The 23,862-nt window shown below is 45.1% G+C and overlaps 2 protein-coding genes across 2 annotated transcripts in view; one reads left to right on the plus strand and one right to left on the minus strand.

Annotated features, from left to right (window-relative positions):
- Positions 1-7,387, minus strand: part of hm13 (histocompatibility (minor) 13) — a 55,125-nt gene extending 47,738 nt beyond the window's left edge. Inside the window, exon 1 of the mRNA XM_060937098.1 lies at positions 7,062-7,387. Within this exon, the coding sequence (XP_060793081.1) occupies positions 7,062-7,268 (207 nt within the window). The 5' untranslated portion in view covers positions 7,269-7,387. The remainder of the gene's footprint in view (positions 1-7,061) is intronic.
- Positions 7,388-18,942: 11,555 nt separating this feature from the next.
- si:dkey-150i13.2 (mitochondrial carnitine/acylcarnitine carrier protein) overlaps positions 18,943-23,862 on the plus strand; it is a 77,058-nt gene continuing 72,138 nt past the window's right edge. Inside the window, exon 1 of the mRNA XM_060937103.1 lies at positions 18,943-19,041. Within this exon, the coding sequence (XP_060793086.1) occupies positions 18,943-19,041 (99 nt within the window). The remainder of the gene's footprint in view (positions 19,042-23,862) is intronic.

A 23,862-nucleotide genomic window follows, 5' to 3' on the forward strand; every position in this document is an offset into this window, starting at 1 on the left:
ACGGGGAGAACATGCAAACTCCACACAGAAAGGCCCTCGCCGGCCACGGGGCTCAAACCCGGACCTTCTTGCTGTGAGGCGACAGCGCTAACCACTACACCACCGTGCCGCCCCCAATGGACCAAAATCACGTTAAAAATATGGAAGGCAATAAAATCTACATTTGGCCTATCTAAAAAATTTCAGCACTTACAAAATATTGGATATACAGCAGGGCAAAAAAGTATTTAGTCAGTCACCAATTGTGCAAGTTCTCCCACTTAAAAAGATGAGAGAGGCCTGTAATTTTCATCATAGGTACACTTCAACTATGAGAGACAGAATGGGGGGAAAGAATCCAGGAAATCACATTGTAGGATTTTTAATGAATTAATTGGTAAATTCCTCGGTAAAATAAGTATTTGGTCACCTACAAACAAGCAAGATTTCTGGCTCTCACAGACCTGTAACAACTTCTTTAAGAGGCTCCTCTGTCCTCCACTCGTTACCTGTATTAATGGCACCTGTTTGAACTCGTTATCAGTATAAAAGACACCTGTCCACAACCTCAGTCAGTCACACTCCAAACTCCACTATGGCCAAGACCAAAGAGCTGTCAAAGGACACCAGAAACAAAATTGTAGACCTGCACCAGGCTGGGAAGACTGAATCTGCAATAGGTAAGCAGCTTGGTGTGAAGAAATCAACTGTGGGAGCAATTATTAGAAAATGGAAGACATACAAGACCACTGATAATCTCCCTCGATCTGGGGCTCCACGCAAGATCTCACCCCGTGGGGTCAAAATGATCACAAGAACGGTGAGCAAAAATCCCAGAACCACACGGGGGGACCTAGTGAATGACCTGCAGAGAGCTGGGACCAAAGTAACAAAGGCTACCATCAGTAACACACTACACTGCCAGGGACTCAAATCCTGCAGTGCCAGACGTGTCCCCCTGCTTAAGCCAGTACATGTCCAGGCCCGTCTGAAGTTTGCTAGAGAGCATTTGGATGATCCAGAAGAGGATTGGGAGAATGTCATATGGTCAGATGAAACCAAAATAGAACTTTTTGGTAAAAACTCAACTTGTGTTTGGAGGAGAAAGAATGCTGAGTTGCATCCAAAGAGCACCATACCTACTGTGAAGCATGGGGGTGGAAACATCATGCTTTGGGGCTGTTTTTCTGCAAAGGGACCAGGACGACTGATCCGTGTAAAGGAAAGAATGAATGGGGCCATGTATTGTGAGATTTTGAGTGAAAACCTCCTTCCATCAGCAAGGGCATTGAAGATGAAACGTGGCTGGCTCTTTCAGCATGACAATGATCCCAAACACACCGCCCGGGCAACGAAGGAGTGGCTTCGTAAGAAGCATTTCAAGGTCCTGGAGTGGCCTAGCCAGTCTCCAGATCTCAACCCCATAGAAAATCTTTGGAGGGAGCTGAAAGTCCGTGTTGCCCAGCGACAGCCCCAAAACATCACTGCTCTAGAGGAGATCTGCATGGAGGAATGGGCCAAAATACCAGCAACAGTGTGTGAAAACCTTGTGAAGACTTACAGAAAACATTTGACCTCTGTCATTGCCAACAAAGGGTATATAACAAAGTATTGAGATGAACTTTTGTTATTGACCAAATACTTATTTTCCACCATAATTTGCAAATAAATTCTTTAAAAAAATCAGACAATGTGATTTTCTGGATTTTTTTTCTCCTTCTGTCTCTCATAGTTGAAGTGTACCTATGATGAAAATTACAGGCCTCTCTCATCTTTTTAAGTGGGAGAACTTGCACAATTGGAAGCACAGATTTCTTCAGGTACTTGCAGTTAAGGGATTTCTTATTAAAACACAAACACTGGGTCAAAGTTGCTAAACCAACGCTAACTGAAGAATTATTGATGAAAGTACAAACAAGAAAGTGGGATAAGAAATTAATAAGCCCATGCTACCAAATATTCTTGGGCATGAATTTGAATAATACTGCACAGATTAAAGAGAGATGGGAAATTGAAATTAACTCCAACATATCACATGATATGTGGGAAGAAATATGTACTGAAGTACATTTTGTAACTAACTCGAATGTATGGAGGGAATTTAAATTGAAGGTAATAATGAGGTTCTTTCAGACACCTGAAATTATGGCTAAATTTAACACTACAAGCTCAAATAAATGCTGGAGAAACTGTGGCCCACACATTGGCAATCAGATCCACATACTTTGGTTATGCTCGAAACGTTCTGGGAGGAAGTGTTTGAAACACTTAAAGTATTTGGTGGAAATATTACAATGGACCCAATGGTGGCTCTACTAGATCTATTACCAAGAGGCATCGAAGGACGAGCCAAAAAAAATCTCTTTTACAGATACTGCTAGCAACAGCAATTAAATGCCTTACAGTAAGGTGGTTGAAGCCTGACCCTCCAACATACAACATGTGGACAGAAAAAATAAAGGAAATATATCAAATGGAACAAATAACACATTCCCTGAGACTTCAAAAAGATATATTCACTAGAAGGTGGAGCCCTGCCATGGGTTTACTGCTATAGTGTGGAACCCATACAATATGAATCTGATCTATATTATTAATCTTTTTTTTTAATTCTATTTTGTTTTATATTTTTCTTTGTCATTATAGTCTCCGTCTCCCTTGTTGTATCATAGTTGTTGCCATGTGTATTGAAAAACAGCAGTTATGATGAATATGACTCTCGTCTCGTCTCGTCTCCTTCCGCTTATCCAGGACCGGGTCGCGGAGGCAGCAGTCTAAGCATGGAAGCCCAAACTTCCCTCTCCCCAGACACCTCGGCCAGCTCCTCGGGAAGAACACCGAGGCGTTCCCAGGCCAGCCGAGAGACATAGTCCCTCCAGCGTGTCCTGGGTCTTCCCCGGGGCCTCCTCCCGGGGGGACATGCCTGGAACACCTCCCCAGGGAGGCGTCCAGGAGGCATCCGAAAAAGATGCCCGAGCCACCTCAGCTGGTTCCTCTCGATGTGGAGGAGCAGCGGCTCTACTCCGAGCTCCTCCCGAGTGACTGTGCTTCTCACCCTATCTCTAAGGGAGCGCCCAGCCACCCTGCGAAGGAAACTCATTTCGGCCGCTTGTATCCGCGATCTTGTTCTTTCTGTCATTACCCAAAGCTCATGACCATAGGTGAGAGTCGGAACGTAGATCGACCGGTAAATTGAGAGCTTCGCCTTTTGGCTCAGCTCCTTCTTCACCACGACGGACCGGTAAAGCGACCGCATCACTGCGGAGGCTGCACCGATCCGCCTGTCGATCTCACGGTCCATCCTTCCCTCACTCGTGAACAAGATCCCGAGATACTTAAACTCCTCCACTTGAGGCAGGACTTCTCCACCAACCTGGAGAGGGCAAGCCACCCTTTTCCGGTCGAGAACCATGGCCTCGGACTTGGAGGTGCTGATTCTCATCCCAGCCGCTTCACACTCGACTGCAAACCGCCCCTGTATGACTCTGTATATATGACTCTGTATATATGATTTTGAATGAAACTGAAATAAAAACTAAATTAAAAAAAAACCTCAATGCAAGATTTTATGGCTCTCAAAATCTACAGTCCATAGTATTGTGAAAAGATTCAGAGACGTCTCGGTGTGTAAAGGGCGAGATCAGAAACCACTGTTGAATGGGCAGGAGCTTCGAGCCCTCAGGCGGCACCGCCTGAGAAACCGCCATGCTAATGTGACAAATATAGCCACATGGGCTCGGGAGGACTTCAGAAAACCGGTATCACTTTACACAACTGTATTACACAAAGAGGAAGACATTTATCAATTCTATACAGAAATGCTGCTGATTTCTCTGGGCTGGAACTCATCTCAGATGGACCGAAAGACAGTGGAAACGTGTGCTGTGGTCAGATGAGTCACATTTCAGCTTGTTTTCAGGAAAACCGGACACTGAGTTCTCAGTGCCAAAGGTGAACACGACCATCCAGTTTGTTATCAGAGAAAGTTATCAGAGTCAGTGCCCACGGCATGGGGGAGGTGCATGTGTGTGAAGGTACTATTGATATATTGGGATTTTAGAGAGACATATTCATCAAGGTGGCGTCTCTTCCCAGGAACTCCATGCTTATTAGAGCAGGATGAAGAACGCAGTGTGAGGAACAGCTAAGATCCCGTACAGAACCTCAAACTCCCAGGCAGAGAAACTGAGCTTGAGGAAGACACACACACCATTAGGGGCATGAGAGGAAAGTATGTTTATATATCGCACACAAAATATATTCAGCCTAAAATGATACACAAAGAATTTTCATAAATTATTAATTTACTTCAAATTAACGTAATGAGGAATTTTTAATCCAATTCATAGATGAATAAATAATGTTCTAATTGAACTGGATGTTTTATGTACAGTGGGGCAAAAAAGTATTTAGTCAGTCACCAATTGTGTAAGTTCTCCCACTTAAAAAGATGAGAGAGGCCTGTAATTTTCATCATAGGTACACTTCAACTATGAGAGACAGAATGGGGGGGAAGAATCCAGGAAATCACATTGTAGGATTTTTAATGAATTTATTTGCAAATTATGGTGGAAAATAAGTATTTGGTCAATAACAAAAGTTCATCTCGATACTTTGTTATATACCCTTTGTTGGCAATGACAGAGGTCAAATGTTTTCTGTAAGTCTTCACAAGGTTTTCACACACTGTTGCTGGTATTTTGGCCCATTCCTCCATGCAGATCTCCTCTAGAGCAGTGATGTTTTGGGGCTGTCGCTGGGCAACACCGACTTTCAACTCCCTCCAAAGATTTTCTATGGGGTTGAGATCTGGAGACTGGCTAGGCCACTCCAGGACCTTGAAATGCTTCTTACGAAGCCACTCCTTCGTTGCCCGGGCAGTGTGTTTGGGATCATTGTCATGCTGAAAGAGCCAGCCACGTTTCATCTTCAATGCCCTTGCTGATGGAAGGAGGTTTTCACTCAAAATCTCACAATACATGGCCCCATTCATTCTTTCCTTTACACGGATCAGTCGTCCTGGTCCCTTTGCAGAAAAACAGCCCCAAAGCATGATGTTTCCACCCCCATGCTTCACAGTAGGTATGGTGTTCTTTGGATGCAACTCAGCATTCTTTCTCCTCCAAACACGACAAGCTGAGTTTTTACCAAAAAGTTCTATTTTGGTTTCATCTGACCATATGACATTCTCCCAGTCCTCTTCTGGATCATCCAAATGCTCTCTAGCAAACTTCAGACGGGCCTGGACATGTACTGGCTTAAGCAGGGGGACACGTCTGGCACTGCAGGATTTGAGTCCCTGGCGGCGTAGTGTGTTACTGATGGTAGCCTTTGTTACTTTGGTCCCAGCTCTCTGCAGGTCATTCACTAGGTCCCCCCGTGTGGTTCTGGGATTTTTGCTCACCGTTCTTGTGATCATTTTGACCCCACGGGGTGAGATCTTGTGTGGAGCCCCAGATCGAGGGAGATTATCAGTGGTCTTGTATGTCTTCCATTTTCTAATAATTGCTCCCACAGTTGATTTCTTCACACCAAGCTGCTTACCTATTGCAGATTCAGTCTTCCCAGCCTGGTGCAGGTCTACAATTTTGTTTCTGGTGTCCTTTGACAGCTCTTTGGTCTTGGCCATAGTGGAGTTTGGAGTGTGACTGTTTGAGGTTGTGGACAGGTGTCTTTTATACTGATAACGAGTTCAAACAGGTGCCATTAATACAGGTAACGAGTGGAGGACAGAGGAGCCTCTTAAAGAAGTTGTTACAGGTCTGTGAGAGCCAGAAACCTTGCTTGTTTGTAGGTGACCAAATACTTATTTTACCGAGGAATTTACCAATTAATTCATTAAAAATCCTACAATGTGATTTCCTGGATTCTTTCCCCCCATTCTGTCTCTCATAGTTGAAGTGTACCTATGATGAAAATTACAGGCCTCTCTCATCTTTTTAAGTGGGAGAACTTGCACAATTGGTGGCTGACTAAATACTTTTTTGCCCCACTGTAAATCAGAAGTCTACATATTATTAGAGCTACTGTGGTGATAAATTATGACTGAATGATGTATTTATAATTAAACTGGTGTAATTTGATCATGTTTAATGATTATAGTTGAGTGATGAAGACTGAAGAAGAATAAAGTGGAATTAATGATGAACTCCAGTCCTGCTGCAGTAAACAACATTCCTCTGCCAATACTAGGGTGCATCAGTTGCCCTCACTTTCATAAACTCTGATGCATTTTTGTTTGGGTGTTCCTTTTCACCAATAAAGACATCCTGTAAAATTTTTTGACCATATTCAGAAGTCTAATGGTGGCACCATGAGGTTCATTTTTTGCCAAAAAACGCTTATTTTATGTTTTGGCGTAAGGTTTGAATCACAATGTTGGACTCCATTTATTGATTTCTTGTGACCCAGAGATCATGTTAAGAACCTTTGCAAGGGATTGAGAAGCATTAATGTGATTCATAATCCATTTGGATTGTTTAAAAGTAGTTGAACAATGATTCAATGAACAGCTAAAACTCAAACTGTGCTTGATAATATATTTAGAATATGGACTAAAAATGTGTATCTAAGATATTTGGTATACTCTATAAGGTGCCATAATGTTTCATGAAAAGTGATCGAAATTTTGTCATAAAAGTCATAAAATAGCAGCTTTTTCCATAACTTTGAGCTCCTGGTGTCACCATTAAACTTTTGAATTTTGTCAAAATATTTCACCCAGTGTGTTTTCTTACCAAAAGGAACATAAAAACAAAAATGCATCATGATCGGAGGAACTTTTCATTTTTAGGGGGAAACTGATGCACCCTAACCACCAAACTCCACCAATCAGCCGACAGGAAGATTATTATTATTATTATTATTATTATTATTATTATTATTAACAGGAAGGCTGGAGTTTAAAGTTTATGAAAAAGGGAATAAAGTGAAGGCAGGATCCAGTTTAATGGCACAATTCCAGTAAAGAGCCCCAGTCCATTCCCTCAGAACCACAGCTGCCCATCATGAGGGTGATTATTATTATTATTATTATTATTTTATTATGGTGGTGATGATGATGATGGTGATGAAGGACTCGCCTTGCTCTTGGAGGTGCTGAGGGATCTCAGGGCTCCGAAGAAGATGGGCAGCAGGGCCATGAGCACCAGGCTGCCGTACGCCAGCGCAGTCCCCTCGGCTGTAGCCACGAAGCGGCCCGCGGTTCCGTTCACGGTGTCGGTTCCGTTCTCGGTGCCGTTGATGCCGTCCAGCGGCGGTAAAGCGGAACTCTGCTCCACATCAGCCATCACTGAGAGGAACCCGGAGAGAGAGAGAGAGGAGTCGCAGCTGTGAGTGTCTCAGAAGGCCACGTTAGCCTACAGCGCCTCTGCACGGGAAACACTGCCGCTTCTCCTTCTGCGCTGCGGAAACCCGCCTGAGGAGGAGCAGCGGCGCTCTCACACTGACACCTAGCGGCGCGGAGGAGCAGCGCGCTCTCAATCTCCACCCAAACTTCAGAAAATAAACTTCATTCCCCAGTCCCTACGCCCAGTCCCCCCAGGATCCCACAGGCCTTTTTTCAGTCCCCCCAGGATCCCACAGGCCTTTTTTCAGTCCCCCCAGGATCCCACAGGCCTTTTTTCAGTCCCCCCAGGATCCCACGGGCCTTTTTTCAGTCCCCCCAGGATCCCGCGGGCCTTTTTTCAGTCCCCCCAGGATCCCGCAGGCCTTTTTTCAGTCCCCCCAGGATCCCGCGGGCCTTTTTTCAGTCCCCCCAGGATCCCGCGGGCCTTTTTTCAGTCCCCCCAGGATCCCGCGGGCCTTTTTTCAGTCCCCCCAGGATCCCGCGGGCCTTTTTTCAGTCCCCCCAGGATCCCGCGGGCCTTTTTTCAGTCCCCCCAGGATCCCGCGGGCCTTTTTTCAGTCCCCCCAGGATCCCGCGGGCCTTTTTTCAGTCCCCCCAGGATCCCGCGGGCCTTTTTTCAGTCCCCCCAGGATCCCGCGGGCCTTTTTTCAGTCCCCCCAGGATCCCGCGGGCCTTTTTTCAGTCCCCCCAGGATCTCGCGGGCCTTTTTTCAGTCCCCCCAGGATCTCGCGGGCCTTTTTTCAGTCCCTCCAGGATCCCGCGGGCCTTTTTTCAGTCCCCCCAGGATCCCGCGGGCCTTTTCTGTGATTGTTGCGGGCTAAAATGTCTGATGTTGCAGGGGTTTTCCAAAAAATTGCGATGAAGGTTGCGGTGTTTTTTAGGTTTTTGTTGCGATTACATTGCGTGAGGAAGTGAAAGTTGCGAGAAATTGTTGCAATTTTCTCTTTTTGTGATTAAAATTGAGTGATATGTTAAATATTAAGTTATTACTGAAAAACTATTGATTAAAAAAACAAAGACACTGAGAAATGTTCCTGTAAACAACTTTACCAATATAAAAGATCACCAGGACTCAGGGGCGCCGCTAGAAATCTTGGGCCCTATGAAAGATTACAATTTAGGGCCCCCTGGTAAAATTTTCAAGTGCAAGCAACTGAATTTGAAGTCTGTTTTTGGCTGCACTTCTACTTTACTATGCATGTGATCAGCTACCTAGCAAGTTTAGGTGATACAATTATTTGGGATATGAACATTTTAAATGCAGAACTGTCAGAATTAGACTGAATAGACTGTTGCCTTAAAATGAAAATTCCATGATATATATGGAAGATATATATATATATTTTTTTTCTTTTATGAGCAACTATTATTAGGCCACTCAGTAGCCTATGGAGTTCATTCAATCCAAATGTTTGTGTTGAGAGAAATTGCATGCATCACTGTATCAGTATGGATTTATAACATTCTGTATGCACATTATGGAGACTCCAGAGCCCTCCAGCAAACATCATCAATAATCAGGATTACAAAATGCATTCTTTTGTTTCCTCCATTTATTGACTTATTGTATGTGATCAAATGTATGCCTTGATGAATAACTACACTAGTTTTTTGATACAGTTACAGAGTGCACTGCAAGAAATCCACTCAGTGTTTTTGGTTTCTTTTAGGCATCACACATTTATTAGAAAACACAGCAAATGTTCAAATATTCAAGTTAAATACTTAGCAACAGTATCAGTAAATCCACACATGAACAATAGCAATGATATCTCTGACCACAGCTAATGTGCAAAATATTAAAGTTAAATACTTAACAATATCAACAAATCCACACATGAACAATGGCAAAACACCTAGACTTAATTATAAAGATACCTATGAAAAAAAGGTGATTTCTTTTTCACACACAGTGTGATATCCGGACTTCATAATTCATCACACCTGCTCCTGCTTAGCAACTTCTAGAATGTTCACCTCTGTTGCGCACATAGAAAAACTGACAGCTGATCTGAGCTGCGCTAATAGCGGCGCTGCGCACACACGGAGCTACACATTTCACTGTCCCCGCCCACAATCACACTGTACCATTAGTAAAAAGGGAGGAGGGGTGAAATGACAATATCATAAATAATTCAAGAAAAATGTTATAGCAAATCATAACCATGTATAATTTGCTTATTTTAACAGATGAAATGAAATATTTTATTTCAAAAACTTACACAAGGCAATACTATTAAAATAATATTAATATCCCTCACAGGCCCGCCTGTCAGTGCCAGGCCCTTAGAATCGTCCTAACTTCCCCCCCTAGCGGCGCACCTGCCAGGACTACAAAAATGCAGAAAAATATAGTCTGGCTAACGCGACTTCAAAGCTCTGCGAGCATTTGGTCTGGCAAAGATATTAAGCCCAACTGTTTCCCAAAGCGCGTGGTTGACCCGCCTCCCTGAAATGCCTCAGTTTGCTACTGGTCGAAGCCAGAAAAGGCTGTGACGAAGCTTAAACCAATCACATCACTCTTTCCTCTGACGTATGTGACGCAACGGAAACTGCTTGAGTAACAGGAAGAAGAAGGAGGAGCTGAAGAGGAAGATAATAACACGAGCAGAAATGGAGAGAAACTTCCCGTTGAATGCTTTCAATACAGCATCTACCGCTGTATCAAAGGCTTGCCGCTGCTCCATGTTCGTAATGTTTCTAGTGAATAGATTCTGTAAACAACCTATGGCTTCCGGTCGCAGTTCTACTACGTCACTGCCTTGAACACATCTCTACCCAGGGCCGTTGGAGATGCTCAAAGTTGATTGGCTCCCGATTTTTCAGGAGCTTGGAAGAGCTGGAGATAGCTTGCCTTGCCAGACTAAGGGCCTCTGCATGCTCTTGCGACAAGGCTTTCGCAGATAGCTTTAATTTATCGTTGAGCGGGGAGTAATAGGCGTGCGCGATGTTATTCACCGCCACAACGCAAGGGGGCGCGAAGTCGCGAAATCACTAGGAGTAGTTGGTGGGTGTGGTTAGTGGAGTGTTTATCCTCTGGTTACTTATAATGACTAGAACTGGAGTCGTATAGATGTACTGTACATACTTCCTCACTTCCTCAATCAACCGCTCTTCGTGCTGCTCCATCTTCGCTCGTGTTTTTAAAAATGGCGGTCGTGAAAACAAACCAAACCGGGAAAGTAGGGAAGCGGAAGTGCATGTACAGCGGATGTAGAGTGGACCAATCAGAGCCCTCTTGTCTGCGACGCTGTCTGCGAGGCTTCTGTGGTGGTCACAATTTTTGGGAGGTGCGCGCAGAGCGTCTGCGAAGGGGGGGCTACGCAGACGCCATCTGCGACACCATCTGTGAGGACTGCGTTGTCAGCATAAATTGGCCTTAAGTTCGCAACAGTCCCCCGTGTTGCATCACACTTAGGATGGGCGGGCCCAGGCTAAGAAAAACAGGCTTTACTTATCCAAGTGCACCTGTTGGTTCAAAAGTTAAAGTGCAGAGAACCTCACAGCACAACATGAAGTTACCTTCAAATATAATATAAATGCCTCAGCTTTCATGGAAGAAAAAACACTATTAATACTAGTACTGTGTGCAGGCAGTCTCTCCTGAAGACTAAATTAAACAATAATTATAAACTAATAAAATAAATGGCTCAGGCTTCATAGAAGAAAAAAAACAATTTGAACAGAATCTCACAGTATGATGCTGAAGCTGCCTAAACAATGGAAAATAAAATACCATTTTGGCAAAAATGTTGGCATCCATTAATTTCTTCTCATCTCATTATCTCTAGCCGCTTTATCCTGTTCTACAGGGTCGCAGGCGAGCTGGAGCCTATCCCAGCTGACTACGGGTGAAAGGCGGGGTTCACCCTGGACAAGTCGCCAGGTCATCACAGGGCTGACACATAGACACAGACAACCATTCACACTCACATTCACACCTACGCTCAATTTAGAGTCACCAGTTAACCTAACCTGCATGTCTTTGGACTGTGGGGGAAACCGGAGCACCCGGAGGAAACCCACGCGGACACGGGGAGAACATGCAAACTCCGCACAGAAAGGCCCTCGCCGGCCACGGGGCTCGAACCCGGACCTTCTTGCTGTGAGGCGACAGCGCTAACCACTACACCACCGTGTCGCCCCCCATTAATTTCTTGTATTAAGTAAAAAAAATAATGTAAAGTGCACACAGTCCTTCACTGTAAACATAACACACTTTCAGTAACAAAATTTAAGCCGATATAAACACTGACTCGCACATGCTGCTTCTCTTGAACATATACACGGAAGTAAGGCAGAAGGTAGTTTGTCGACGTCACCTCAAGACGACGCCAACGATTGGTCCAATTTGCAGGAAAGTTGCAGTGATTGGATATAATTGCAACACCGCCCTGAATTCGCGGGGATTGGTTGAATTTGCGTTGAAGTTGCAAATCGCAACATCACGAAATCCTGGAGGATCTGCTTATTATCCATACATGACACTTTTTTTTGATGGAATAAAAACACATGTTCTATTCCCTTCTAGCGGGTTTCATTCATTTGGTTTGATAGCATGCAATATTGTTAGCATATCGCTTATCCTACATGTATTATTTCACTCCACCCAGTGGAGAATGAGCGTTGAATATGGTTTACGATATTGCACGGTTGTCAAGACAACATGACGTCAAACGTTGGAGCTGATGCGAATATCCAATGAGAAACTTTTCTACTGCACATGCACACAAGCATTTCTTTGTTCGCTGGGAAAGAGAAAGACGCATTGAACACTGAACGGCTCCCAAACCTTCATTAGATATTCTTCACTCATATTTACAAGCAGTGTCGAACCGTTACTATGAGAGCTGGGACTTGAGCTCAACCACAACTTCGACAGACACCAAAAAGCAACAGAGTAAAGGATTTTGTAAGGGATTAGCGTCAGGCTGCCAGGTTGCTGTGTGCCGTTGTGTGGAGCTGTCGATGTTGATTTTAAAAGTAACTCAGTAAATTACACGGAAATGAATCCTTAAGTCTGAGTGAAAAATACTGTGGCGAGCGTGCAGCGTGGAAAAAGAGTCTGGAGACAGAAACCTTAGGCTGCATCCACATGACAACGGCAATGAGATTTTTTTTTTAAATATCACGTCCACATGGGCAACGGATCAGTAAAATATCAGGCTCGTATGGCAACGCAACGCTTGCTGAAAAAGATGCAATACACATGCCACACCTCTACGTGCGCTGTAAGACGGTCCCATCGGAGACACCAGAACAATAGAAGAAGTAGACGCATGCGCATAAACCCCTTCTTTTGTAGCATCAGCCACATAAAGTTTTGATTATTAATCAGTAGCGTAAAACGAAAGACGCGGAAAGAGGAATGAACGGGGGTAGATGGAAGCCGGTACGCCAACATTCTGATATCCTCCAGAATTCTTTAATGGTCCGGAATAAATTGAATGCTACACGTTGATGGATTACTTTGTTCTTCTACGCGCTTTTTGAGGAATGTTATTGTCGGACTTAAACCAACATCTGAAGAGGTGAGATCGCTCCTTTTTTTTTTTCCTATGTTTGCTGGCGGGATTGTTTTTGGTTTTGGAAAGCGCACGGGCGGTGCACGGTTTGGTACTGCTTACGCAGTGTTTGGACTAAAGACTCTGCCCTAAGGGCTATTCTCTCACTCTCTCTCTCTCTCTCTCTCTCTCTCTCACTTTGCACCATTACACAATAAATATTCACAGTGAAAATATTTTGTAAGCGCGTTTCATGAACCAAGTTATAGGATTTGTTGACAACTCACATCGAGTTCGTTCAGTGGCGTAAGAAGCTTGCCGCGGGCCCCGGTGTGACGTGTAGAATACGGGCCCCCTAGTGGGCATAGTGACACTTAAGGGAGGATTTAACATAATGGGTGCCTACAATCCTCAAGGACCAGAAGTACAGAAGTAGTTTATATTATTGTAAATAAAACACACTCCACAATATTGAGTCAATGATATGGGAAAACTTTCCAAATCATTTTATTAATATAGTATAGGGCAATCAAATAGGCTAATACTGTATTGACATTAGCGCATGGAAGTAGGCCTAACATTCAAAGCGCTGAAACCTCGCCTTCTGCTGAAACCGCAAGCTAGATAGGCTACAGTATGCTTGCTTAAACACGAACTTCACAGAAACTATACACATGTGCAGAAACAAAGAAAACAAATATTCATATACCCTCAGTGTGCATGAATCACTAGAAGGCCATCTTACAAGCCTTAAGTTGTGCAAAATCATCAACGATGTCCCCAATATTTAATTCTCTAGCTCTCGTGTTTTCAATAGACAGTATAGCTAATCCACTGAGCCTCTCCTGTCCCATGCTGCTCCTTAGGTAGGTCTTAATAAGTGTGAGTTTGGAAAAAGATCGCTCAGCTGTTGCCACAGTCACAGGTAATGTCAGAAACAGCATGAGCGCAGTACACACTTCCCCGAATGTGGATGTTACAGTGTCATAATCCACCACAAGCATTTTGGCCAGTTGTAAAATTGATGTCTTTTGTGCAATCTCTGATTTAAAACAAGACCTAAACGAAAGGAGTTGAGTTGGGAACGTTGGTGCAATGTCCCTGGCATAAAAGTCAGACAAACGTTTCGCTTTTTCAAGCAGGTCAACATCACCTGCCAGCTGAAGGGTGGTAGGACGCAAAGCCTCAAACAAACGACAAGTTTCCCGCATACTTGTAAATCTTTGAGAGAGTTGTGTGATTATTATGTCCAGAGTGGCATTAAAAATATGCACTCTGAAATAACTCTCTGTGTCGGTAAAACGCTCATCTTCAGAGAGTTCGTCAAAGTGACGCTTCACTCTCCTTGCTCTAACATTTTCGAATGCGCTTTGAACCCCCCATTTATTTGTGAGCGTCTGCGCTGAAGTCTTGGCCTGGTCAAATGCACCCCGGTAGTCAGAGAGGACTTTTATAGCATTTTCCAGCAATTGAATTGCGGTCTGCAATTCTGTGTCTGCTTTTTGGAATGTTTTTGACACAGCATTGACAGTCTCCAACACTTGTCTGCATAACCAGCAAAAAAATGAAACTAAAATTTTCCATTAATTTCACAAGCCCAGCATCTTCGTTACGCTCATCCCTTTTGTCACTTGTCAGACCTATTTTTGTCAGCGCCCGCATTACATCCACATACCTGTACCGTATAGCACTGAGGGAATCGAATCTGGAGGACCAGCGAGTGGGGCATAATCGCTTCAGAGTCACAGCTGGGTGATCTGAGCCATCTGCTGTTATTATGCCACTGAGCATGTTCCATCTGTTAATGCTGTTTCCAAAGAATGTGTAGATGTGTTCTATCGTGTCATAAAACCGGTCAATCTCTGAGATGTTTTTCACTGCATCATTTAATACCAAATTCAAATTGTGCGCTGCACAGTGAACATGTGTCGCAAGCAGCTCACTCTCCCTTATTCTGGCCTGCACCCCTGAGTAAATGCCACTATTTGCGGCTCCGTCGTAACCCTGTCCACGACATTTTGACAAGTCAAGACCGTTGCGCGTGATGCTGTCCAGCACATTAACTGCCAACTCACCTGCGGATGTATCGACTGTCTCCACAAATCCCAGAAATGACTCCATTATCTTTACATCGATAGCTTTGTCCATCGCATTTCGAACTATTGTTACATATCTGTATACTTGACTGAGTTGGTCGTGCTTGGACAGATCCTGTGTACTATCCATTATGATGGAAAAAAGGGAGCGTCATTAATATCTGCTGCGATTGTGTGCTGAACTCTCAAGGATAATATGTGAATGAGCTCGTTTTGGATGACTGGACTTAGGTATTTAATGGAACCCTGTGGTCGGCTTATGAGCTCTTTCAGCACAGGGTCGTAACGCGCGAGTAGCTCAATTATAGAAAGAAAATTCCCACTATTGGGCTGTCCCAGTACCTCCCTATGAGCCCTGAAATTCACTGCTCTTGGTGAATCCAAATTTGTCCAATTTCGGCAGTTTTGCCACCCTTTCCTGTTCTTCCCTATGCTCCTGCCGCTTCTTGGAGCCGCTTTTGTGTTTGAAGGGCATTGTTTCGCTCGCAACGATAATGGAAATATGCAGACATCAAAGATACTGAGATCAGTCTACCCAGATCAGCCTACCCAGAATTCCTTGTAATCTCAATAGAAACAAAGTTACTTTTGCGAAATAGAATGACAACAAAGACCTATTATCATTTTATGTAGCGTTTATTTGATGGATTTGTAAAAAAAAAAAAAAATCCGCAACGGGCCCCCGACGGTCACGGGCCCAGGTGCAGCTGAACCGGCTGAACCTGCTATAGTTACGCGCCTGAGTTCGTTACACTTCTACCCGGCGTGAAGCACTGACAGTCATGTGGTTGTGACGTCATCATAAACAAATCCGTTCTACTCATCCAGACGACTTCGCAACGGCGCCGTTGCCAGATTTTTTCACTCTGGAACCCGTTCTCAAAAGATTTAGTTTTGGGGCACCCAAAATGCTGGTGCCGTGTGGATGCCAGGCTGAAATGATAAACAATTTTATCAGATTCACCTGAATCTGTTGCCGTGTGGACAGGGCCTTAGTTTCTTAGTCATTAGCCTGTGCTACTTGCTCTTGATAGCACTGACTGCTTTATTAGCATCCGCTAACACTACTGATGAACGCTACACTGGCTGGAAGGTGACTTCATTGCTGCACTGACGGCGCCGAATCGCGGTTAAACTCACATTGGGGTTCAAGTATATTGATATGCTTATATGAAGAGAGTATGTATGTATAATAATAATAATAATAATAATAATAATAATAATAATGGCTTTTTGGGTGGCACGGTGGTGTAGTGGTTAGCGCTGTCGCCTAACAGCAAGAAGGTCTGGGTTCAAGCCCCGTGGCCGGCGAGGGCCTTTCTGTGCGGAGTTTGCATGTTCTCCCCGTGTCCGCGTGGGTTTCCTCCGGGTGCTCCGGTTTCCCCCACAGTCCAAAGACATGCAGGTTAGGTTAACTGGTGACTCTAAATTGAGCGTAGGTGTGAGTGTGAATGGTTGTCTGTGTCTATGTGTCAGCCCTGTGATGACCTGGCGACTTGTCCAGGGTGAACCCTGCCTTTCGCCCGTAGTCAGCTGGGATAGGATCCAGCTCGCCTGCGACCCTGTAGAACAGGATAAAGCGGCTACAGATAATGAGATGAGATGAGATAATGGCTTTTTTTCATGGTCTATCAGATATATTCCATTCAGCTACTCGTCTTTGACTCATTCAGTATTATGCTTGCTGAATGGAATATATCTGAAAGATCATGAAAAAAAGCCAGACAGTATTATTTAATTATTTTACCTTTAGGGGTACAACAGCTTGTCACTGGGGCAGTACCCTCTACGGTACTTATTTATACCCTTTATACAGCGGGGCAAAAAAGTATTTAGTCAGTCACCAATTGTGCAAGTTCTCCCACTTAAAAAGATGAGAGAGGCCTGTAATTTTCATCATAGGTATACTTCAACTATGAGAGACAGAATGGGGGGAAAGAATCCAGGAAATCACATTGTAGGATTTTTAATGAATTAATTGGTAAATTCCTCGGTAAAATAAGTATTTGGTCACCTACAAACAAGCAAGATTTCTGGCTCTCACAGACCTGTAACTTCTTCTTTAAGAGGCTCCTCTGTCCTCCACTCATTACCTGTATTAATGGCACCTGTTTGAACTCGTTATCAGTATAAAAGACACCTGTCCACAACCTCAAACAGTCACACTCCAAACTCCACTATGGCCAAGACCAAAGAGCTGTCAAAGGACACCAGAAACAAAATTGTAGACCTGCACCAGGCTGGGAAGACTGAATCTGCAATAGGTAAGCAGCTTGGTGTGACGAAATCAACTGTGGGAGCAATTATTAGAAAATGGAAGACATACAAGACCACTGATAATCTCCCTCAATCTGGGGCTCCACGCAAGATCTCACCCCGTGGGGTCAAAATGATCACAAGAACGGTGAGCAAAAATCCCAGAACCACACGGGGGGACCTAGTGAATGACCTGCAGAGAGCTGGGACCAAAGTAACAAAGGCTACCATCAGTAACACACTACGCCGCCAGGGACTCAAATCCTGCAGTGCCAGACGTGTCCCCCTGCTTAAGCCAGTACATGTCCAGGCCCGTCTGAAGTTTGCTAGAGAGCATTTGGATGATCCAGAAGAGGATTGGGAGAATGTCATATGGTCAGATGAAACCAAAATAGAACTTTTTGGTAAAAACTCAACTTGTCGTGTTTGGAGGAGAAAGAATGCTGAGTTGCATCCAAAGAACACCATACCTACTGTAAAGCATGGGGGTGGAAACATCATGCTTTGGGGCTGTTTTTCTGCAAAGGGACCAGGACGACTGATCCGTGTAAAGGAAAGAATGAATGGGGCCATGTATCGTGAGATTTTGAGTTAAAACCTCCTCCAGGCCCAAACCATGATACTACCACCACCATGTTTCACAGATGGGATAAGGTTCTTATGCTGGAATGTAGTGTTTTCCTTTCTCCAAACATAACGTTTCTCATTTAAACCAAAAAGTTCTATTTTGGTCTCATCCATCCACAAAACATTTTTCCAATAGCCTTCTGGCTTGTCCACATGATCTTTAGCAAACTGCAGACGAGCAGCAATGCTCTTTTTGGAGAGCAGTGGCTTTCTCCTTGCAACCCTGACATGCACGCCATTGTTGTTCAGTGTACTCCTGATGGTGGACTCATGAACATTAACATTAGCCAATGTGAGAGAGGCCTTCAGTTGCTTAGAAGTTACCCTGGGGTCCTTTGTGGCCTCGCCGACTATTACACGCCTTGCTGTTGGAGTGATCTTTGTTGGTCGCCCACTCCTGGGGAGGGTAACAATGGTCTTGAATTTCCTCCATTTGTACCCAATCTGTCTGACTGTGGATTGGTGGAGTCCAAACTCTTTAGAGATGGTTTTGTAACCTTTTCCAGTCTGATGAGCATCAACAACACTTTTTCTGAGGTCCTCAGAAATCTCCTTTGTTCGTGCCATGATACACTTCCACAAACATGTGTTGTGAAGCTCAGACTTTGATAGATCCCTGTTCTTTAAATAAAACAGGGTGCCCACTCACACCTGATTGTCGTCCCATTGATTGAAAACACCTGACTCTAATTTCACCTTCAAATTAACTGCTAATCCTAGAGGTTCACATACTTTTGCCACTCACAGATATGTAATATTGGATCACTTTCCTCAATAAATAAATGACCAAGTATAATATTTTTGTCTCATTTGTTTAACTGGGTTCTCTTTATCTACTTTTAGGACTTGTGTGAAAATCCGATGGTGTTTTAGGTCATATTTATGCAGAAATATAGAACATTCTAAAGGGTTCACAAACTTTCAAGCACCACTGTGTAAAGTTGGAGTGCAGGCAATAATTAGACAGAGTTGTGTGTGTGTGTGTGTGTGTGTGTGTGTGTGTGTGTGTGCCGGTAGAGGGCGCCAGTGAGTCAGTGTGAAACTTTAACTGACCCTGTGTGTAACTGTCACCAACAGGGTGAAGTGTGTGTGAGTGAGAGAGAGAGAGAGAGAGAGAGAGAGAGAGAGAGCGATGGGAGAGCGACGCATCTCTCCGGTAAAGAACTTCATGGCCGGTGGAGTCGGGGGCACGTGCCTGCTGTTCGCCGGACATCCACTGGACACCATCAAGGTGAGAAAGAGAGAGAGAGAGAGTGAGTGAGTGAGTGAGAGAGAGAGAGTGTGAGTGAGTGAGAGAGAGAGAGTGTGTGAGTGAGTGAGAGAGAGAGAGTGAGTGAGAGAGTGTGAGTGAGTGAGTGAGTGAGAGAGAGAGAGTGTGAGTGAGTGAGTGAGTGAGAGAGAGAGAGAGAGAGAGAGAGAGTGTGAGTGAGTGAGAGAGAGAGAGTGAGTGAGAGAGTGTGAGTGAGTGAGTGAGTGAGTGAGTGAGAGTGAGTGAGTGAGTGAGTGAGTGAGTGAGAGAGAGAGAGTGTGAGTGAGTGAGTGAGAGAGAGAGTGTGAGTGAGTGAGAGAGAGAGAGTGTGAGTGAGTGAGTGAGTGAGTGAGTGAGTGAGTGAGTGAGAGAGTGAGTGAGTGAGAGAGAGAGAGAGAGAGAGAGAGAGTGTTGTAACTGGTTGTTTATACTGTAGACGTGACATTTGTTAGTATTTAAAAAAAATCTCCAGACTTCGTGTCAATCACTTTTTCTGGTAACATTAATATGTATGACATCATAAAGAACATTTTTGTCTGTAAGTAAAATAGAAAGGTCTGTAGTTTTAGCTCAGATATTTAGATAAAAGAAAATAACTCAATGAGAACCGTGTGAGCTGAAACAGTGCAGGCTGCCGGTGGAACATCAGGTCTGACCTTTAATCCTGGACATGATCATGTGGTGCGGAATGTAATTGGGCTGGAACACTGAGATATAATCAGAGTTACACAAGCAAACAGGAGTAAAGCTCGGCCATGAGACCTGCAATAAAAAATAAACCTTTACACACATCACAGTCTCAGTGCAGGAGTGAAGCTCCATCTGACTCTCACCAACATTACACACAGCCCGGGGGGGGGGGGGGGGGGACAGAGAGAAAGAGAGAGTATGAGGGGGGACAGAGAGAAAGAGAGAGTATGAGGGGGACAGAGAGAAAGAGAGAGTATGGGGGGACAGAGAGAAAGAGAGAGTATGGGGGGACAGAGAGAAAGAGAGAGTATGAGGGGACAGAGAGAAAGAGGAGAGTATGGAGGGACAGAGAGAAAGAGAGAGTATGGGGGGACAGAGAGAAAGAGAGAGTATGGGGGGACAGAGAGAAAGAGAGAGTATGGGGGGACAGAGAGAAAGAGAGAGTATGAGGGGGACAGAGAGAGAGAGTATGAGGGGGACAGAGAGAAAGAGAGAGTATGGGGGGACAGAGAGAAAGAGAGAGTATGGGGGGACAGAGAGAAAGAGAGAGTATGAGGGGACAGAGAGAAAGAGAGAGTATGGGGGGACAGAGAGAAAGAGAGAGTATGAGGGGGACAGAGAGAAAGAGAGAGTATGAGAGGGACAGAGAGAAAGAGAGAGTATGGGGACAGAGAGAAAGAGAGAGTATGAGGGGACAGAGAGAAAGAGAGAGTATGAGGGGGACAGAGAGAAAGAGAGAGTATGAGGGGGACAGAGAGAAAGAGAGAGTATGAGGGGACAGAGAGAAAGAGAGAGTATGGGGGGACAGAGAGAAAGAGAGAGTATGGGGGGACAGAGAGAAAGAGAGAGTATGAGGGGGACAGAGAGAAAGAGAGAGTATGGGGGACAGAGAGAAAGAGAGAGTATGAGGGGACAGAGAGAAAGAGAGAGTATGAGGGGGACAGAGAGAAAGAGAGAGTATGAGGGGGACAGAGAGAAAGAGAGAGTATGAGGGGACAGAGAGAAAGAGAGAGTATGAGAGGACAGAGAGAAAGAGAGAGTATGGGGGGACAGAGAGAAAGAGAGAGTATGAGGGGGACAGAGAGAAAGAGAGAGTATGAGGGGACAGAGAGAAAGAGAGAGTATGGGGGGACAGAGAGAAAGAGAGAGTATGAGGGGGACAGAGAGAAAGAGAGAGTATGAGGGGACAGAGAGAGAGTATGAGAGGACAGAGAGAAAGAGAGAGTATGAGAGGACAGAGAGAAAGAGAGAGTATGGGGGGACAGAGAGAAAGAGAGAGTATGGGGGGACAGAGAGAAAGAAAGAGTATGGGGGGACAGAGAGAAAGAAAGAGTATGGGGGGACAGAGAGAAAGAAAGAGTATGGGGGGACAGAGAGAAAGAGAGAGTATGAGGGGGACAGAGAGAAAGAGAGAGTATGAGGGGACAGAGAGAAAGAGAGAGTATGGGGGGACAGAGAGAAAGAGAGAGTATGAGGGGACAGAGAGAGAGTATGAGAGGACAGAGAGAAAGAGAGAGTATGAGAGGACAGAGAGAAAGAGAGAGTATGAGAGGACAGAGCGAAAGAGAGAGTATGGGGGGACAGAGAGAAAGAGAGAGTATGGGGGGACAGAGAGAAAGAGAGAGTATGAGGGGGACAGAGAGAAAGAGAGAGTATGAGGGGACAGAGAGAGAGTATGAGAGGACAGAGAGAAAGAGAGAGTATGAGGGGACAGAGAGAAAGAGAGAGTATGGGGGGACAGAGAGAAAGAGAGAGTATGAGGGGGACAGAGAGAAAGAGAGAGTATGGGGGGACAGAGAGACAGAGAGAGTATGAGGGGGACAGAGAGAAAGAGAGAGTATGAGGGGACAGAGAGAAAGAGAGAGTATGGGGGGACAGAGAGAAAGAGAGAGTATGAGGGGGACAGAGAGAAAGAGAGAGTATGAGGGGACAGAGAGAGAGTATGAGAGGACAGAGAGAAAGAGAGAGTTGAGAGGACAGAGAGAAAAGGAGAGAGTATGGGGGGGACAGAGAGAAAGAGAGAGTATGAGGGGGACAGAGAGAAAGAGAGAGTATGAGGGGACAGAGAGAGAGTATGAGAGGACAGAGAGAAGAGAGAGTATGAGGGGACAGAGAGAGAGTATGAGAGGACAGAGAGAAAGAGAGAGTATGAGGGGACAGAGAGAAAGAGAGAGTATGAGGGGACAGAGAGTGAGTATGAGGGACAGAGAGAAAGAGAGAGTATGAGGGGGACAGAGAGAGAGTATGAGAGGACAGAGAGAAAGAGAGAGTATGAGGGGACAGAGAGAAAGAGAGAGTATGAGGGGACAGAGAGAGAGTATGAGAGGACAGAGAGAAAGAGAGAGTATGAGGGGACAGAGAGAAAGAGAGAGTATGAGGGGACAGAGAGTGAGTATGAGAGGACAGAGAGAAAGAGAGAGTATGAGGGGACAGAGAGAGAGTATGAGAGGACAGAGAGAAAGAGAGAGTATGAGGGGACAGAGAGAAAGAGAGAGTATGAGGGGACAGAGAGAGAGTATGAGAGGACAGAGAGAAAGAGAGAGTATGAGGGGGACAGAGAGAAAGAGAGAGTATGAGGGGACAGAGAGTGAGTATGAGAGGACAGAGAGAAAGAGAGAGTATGGGGGGACAGAGAGAAAGAGAGAGTATGAGGGGGACAGAGAGAAAGAGAGAGTATGGAGGGACAGAGAGAAAGAGAGAGTATGGGGGGACAGAGAGAAAGAGAGAGTATGGGGGGACAGAGAGAAAGAGAGAGTATGGGGGGACAGAGAGAAAGAGAGAGTATGAGGGGACAGAGAGAGAGAGTATGAGGGGGACAGAGAGAAAGAGTATGGGGGGACAGAGAGAAAGAGAGAGTATGGGGGGACAGAGAGAAAGAGAGAGTATGAGTGGGGACAGAGAGAAAGAGAGAGTATGAGGGGACAGAGAGAAAGAGAGAGTATGAGAGGACAGAGAGAAAGAGAGAGTATGGGGGACAGAGAGAAAGAGAGAGTATGAGGGGGACAGAGAGAAAGAGAGAGTATGAGGGGGACAGAGAGAAAGAGAGAGTATGAGGGGGACAGAGAGAAAGAGAGAGTATGAGGGGGACAGAGAGAAAGAGAGAGTATGGGGACAGAGAGAAAGAGAGAGTATGGGGGGACAGAGAGAAAGAGAGAGTATGAGGGGACAGAGAGAAAGAGAGAGTATGGGGGGACAGAGAGAAAGAGAGAGTATGAGGGGGACAGAGAGAAAGAGAGAGTATGAGGGGGACAGAGAGAAAGAGAGAGTATGAGGGGGACAGAGAGAAAGAGAGAGTATGAGGGGACAGAGAGAAAGAGAGAGTATGGGAGGGACAGAGAGAAAGAGAGAGTATGGAGGGGACAGAGAGAAAGAGAGAGTATGAGGGGGACAGAGAGAAAGAGAGAGTATGAGGGGACAGAGAGAAAGAGAGAGTATGGGGGGACAGAGAGAAAGAGAGAGTATGGGGGGACAGAGAGAAAGAGAGAGTATGAGGGGGACAGAGAGAAAGAGAGAGTATGAGGGGACAGAGAGAGAGTATGAGGAGGACAGAGAGAAAGAGAGAGTATGAGGGACAGAGAGAAAGAGAGAGTATGGGGGGACAGAGAGAAAGAGAGAGTATGAGGGGGGACAGAGAGAAAGAGAGAGTATGGGGGACAGAGAGAAAGAGAGAGTATGAGGGGGACAGAGAGAAAGAGAGAGTATGGGGGGACAGAGAGAAAGAGAGTATGAGGGGACAGAGAGAAAGAGAGTATGAGGGGGACAGAGAGAAAGAGAGTATGAGAGGACAGAGAGAAAGAGAGAGTATGAGAGGACAGAGAGAAAGAGAGAGTATGGGGGGACAGAGAGAAAGAGAGAGTATGAGGGGGACAGAGAGAAAGAGAGAGTATGGGGGGACAGAGAGAAAGAGAGAGTATGAGGGGGACAGAGAGAAAGATAGAGTATGGGGGGACAGAGAGAAAGAGAGTATGAGGGGGACAGAGAGAAAGAGAGAGTATGAGAGGACAGAGAGAAAGAGAGAGTATGAGAGGACAGAGAGAAAGAGAGAGTATGGGGGGACAGAGAGAAAGAGAGAGTATGAGGGGGACAGAGAGAAAGAGAGAGTATGTGGGGGGA

Source organism: Neoarius graeffei, chromosome 13 (assembly GCF_027579695.1).
Source record: "Neoarius graeffei isolate fNeoGra1 chromosome 13, fNeoGra1.pri, whole genome shotgun sequence".
NCBI classification, from domain to species: Eukaryota; Metazoa; Chordata; class Actinopteri; order Siluriformes; family Ariidae; genus Neoarius; species Neoarius graeffei.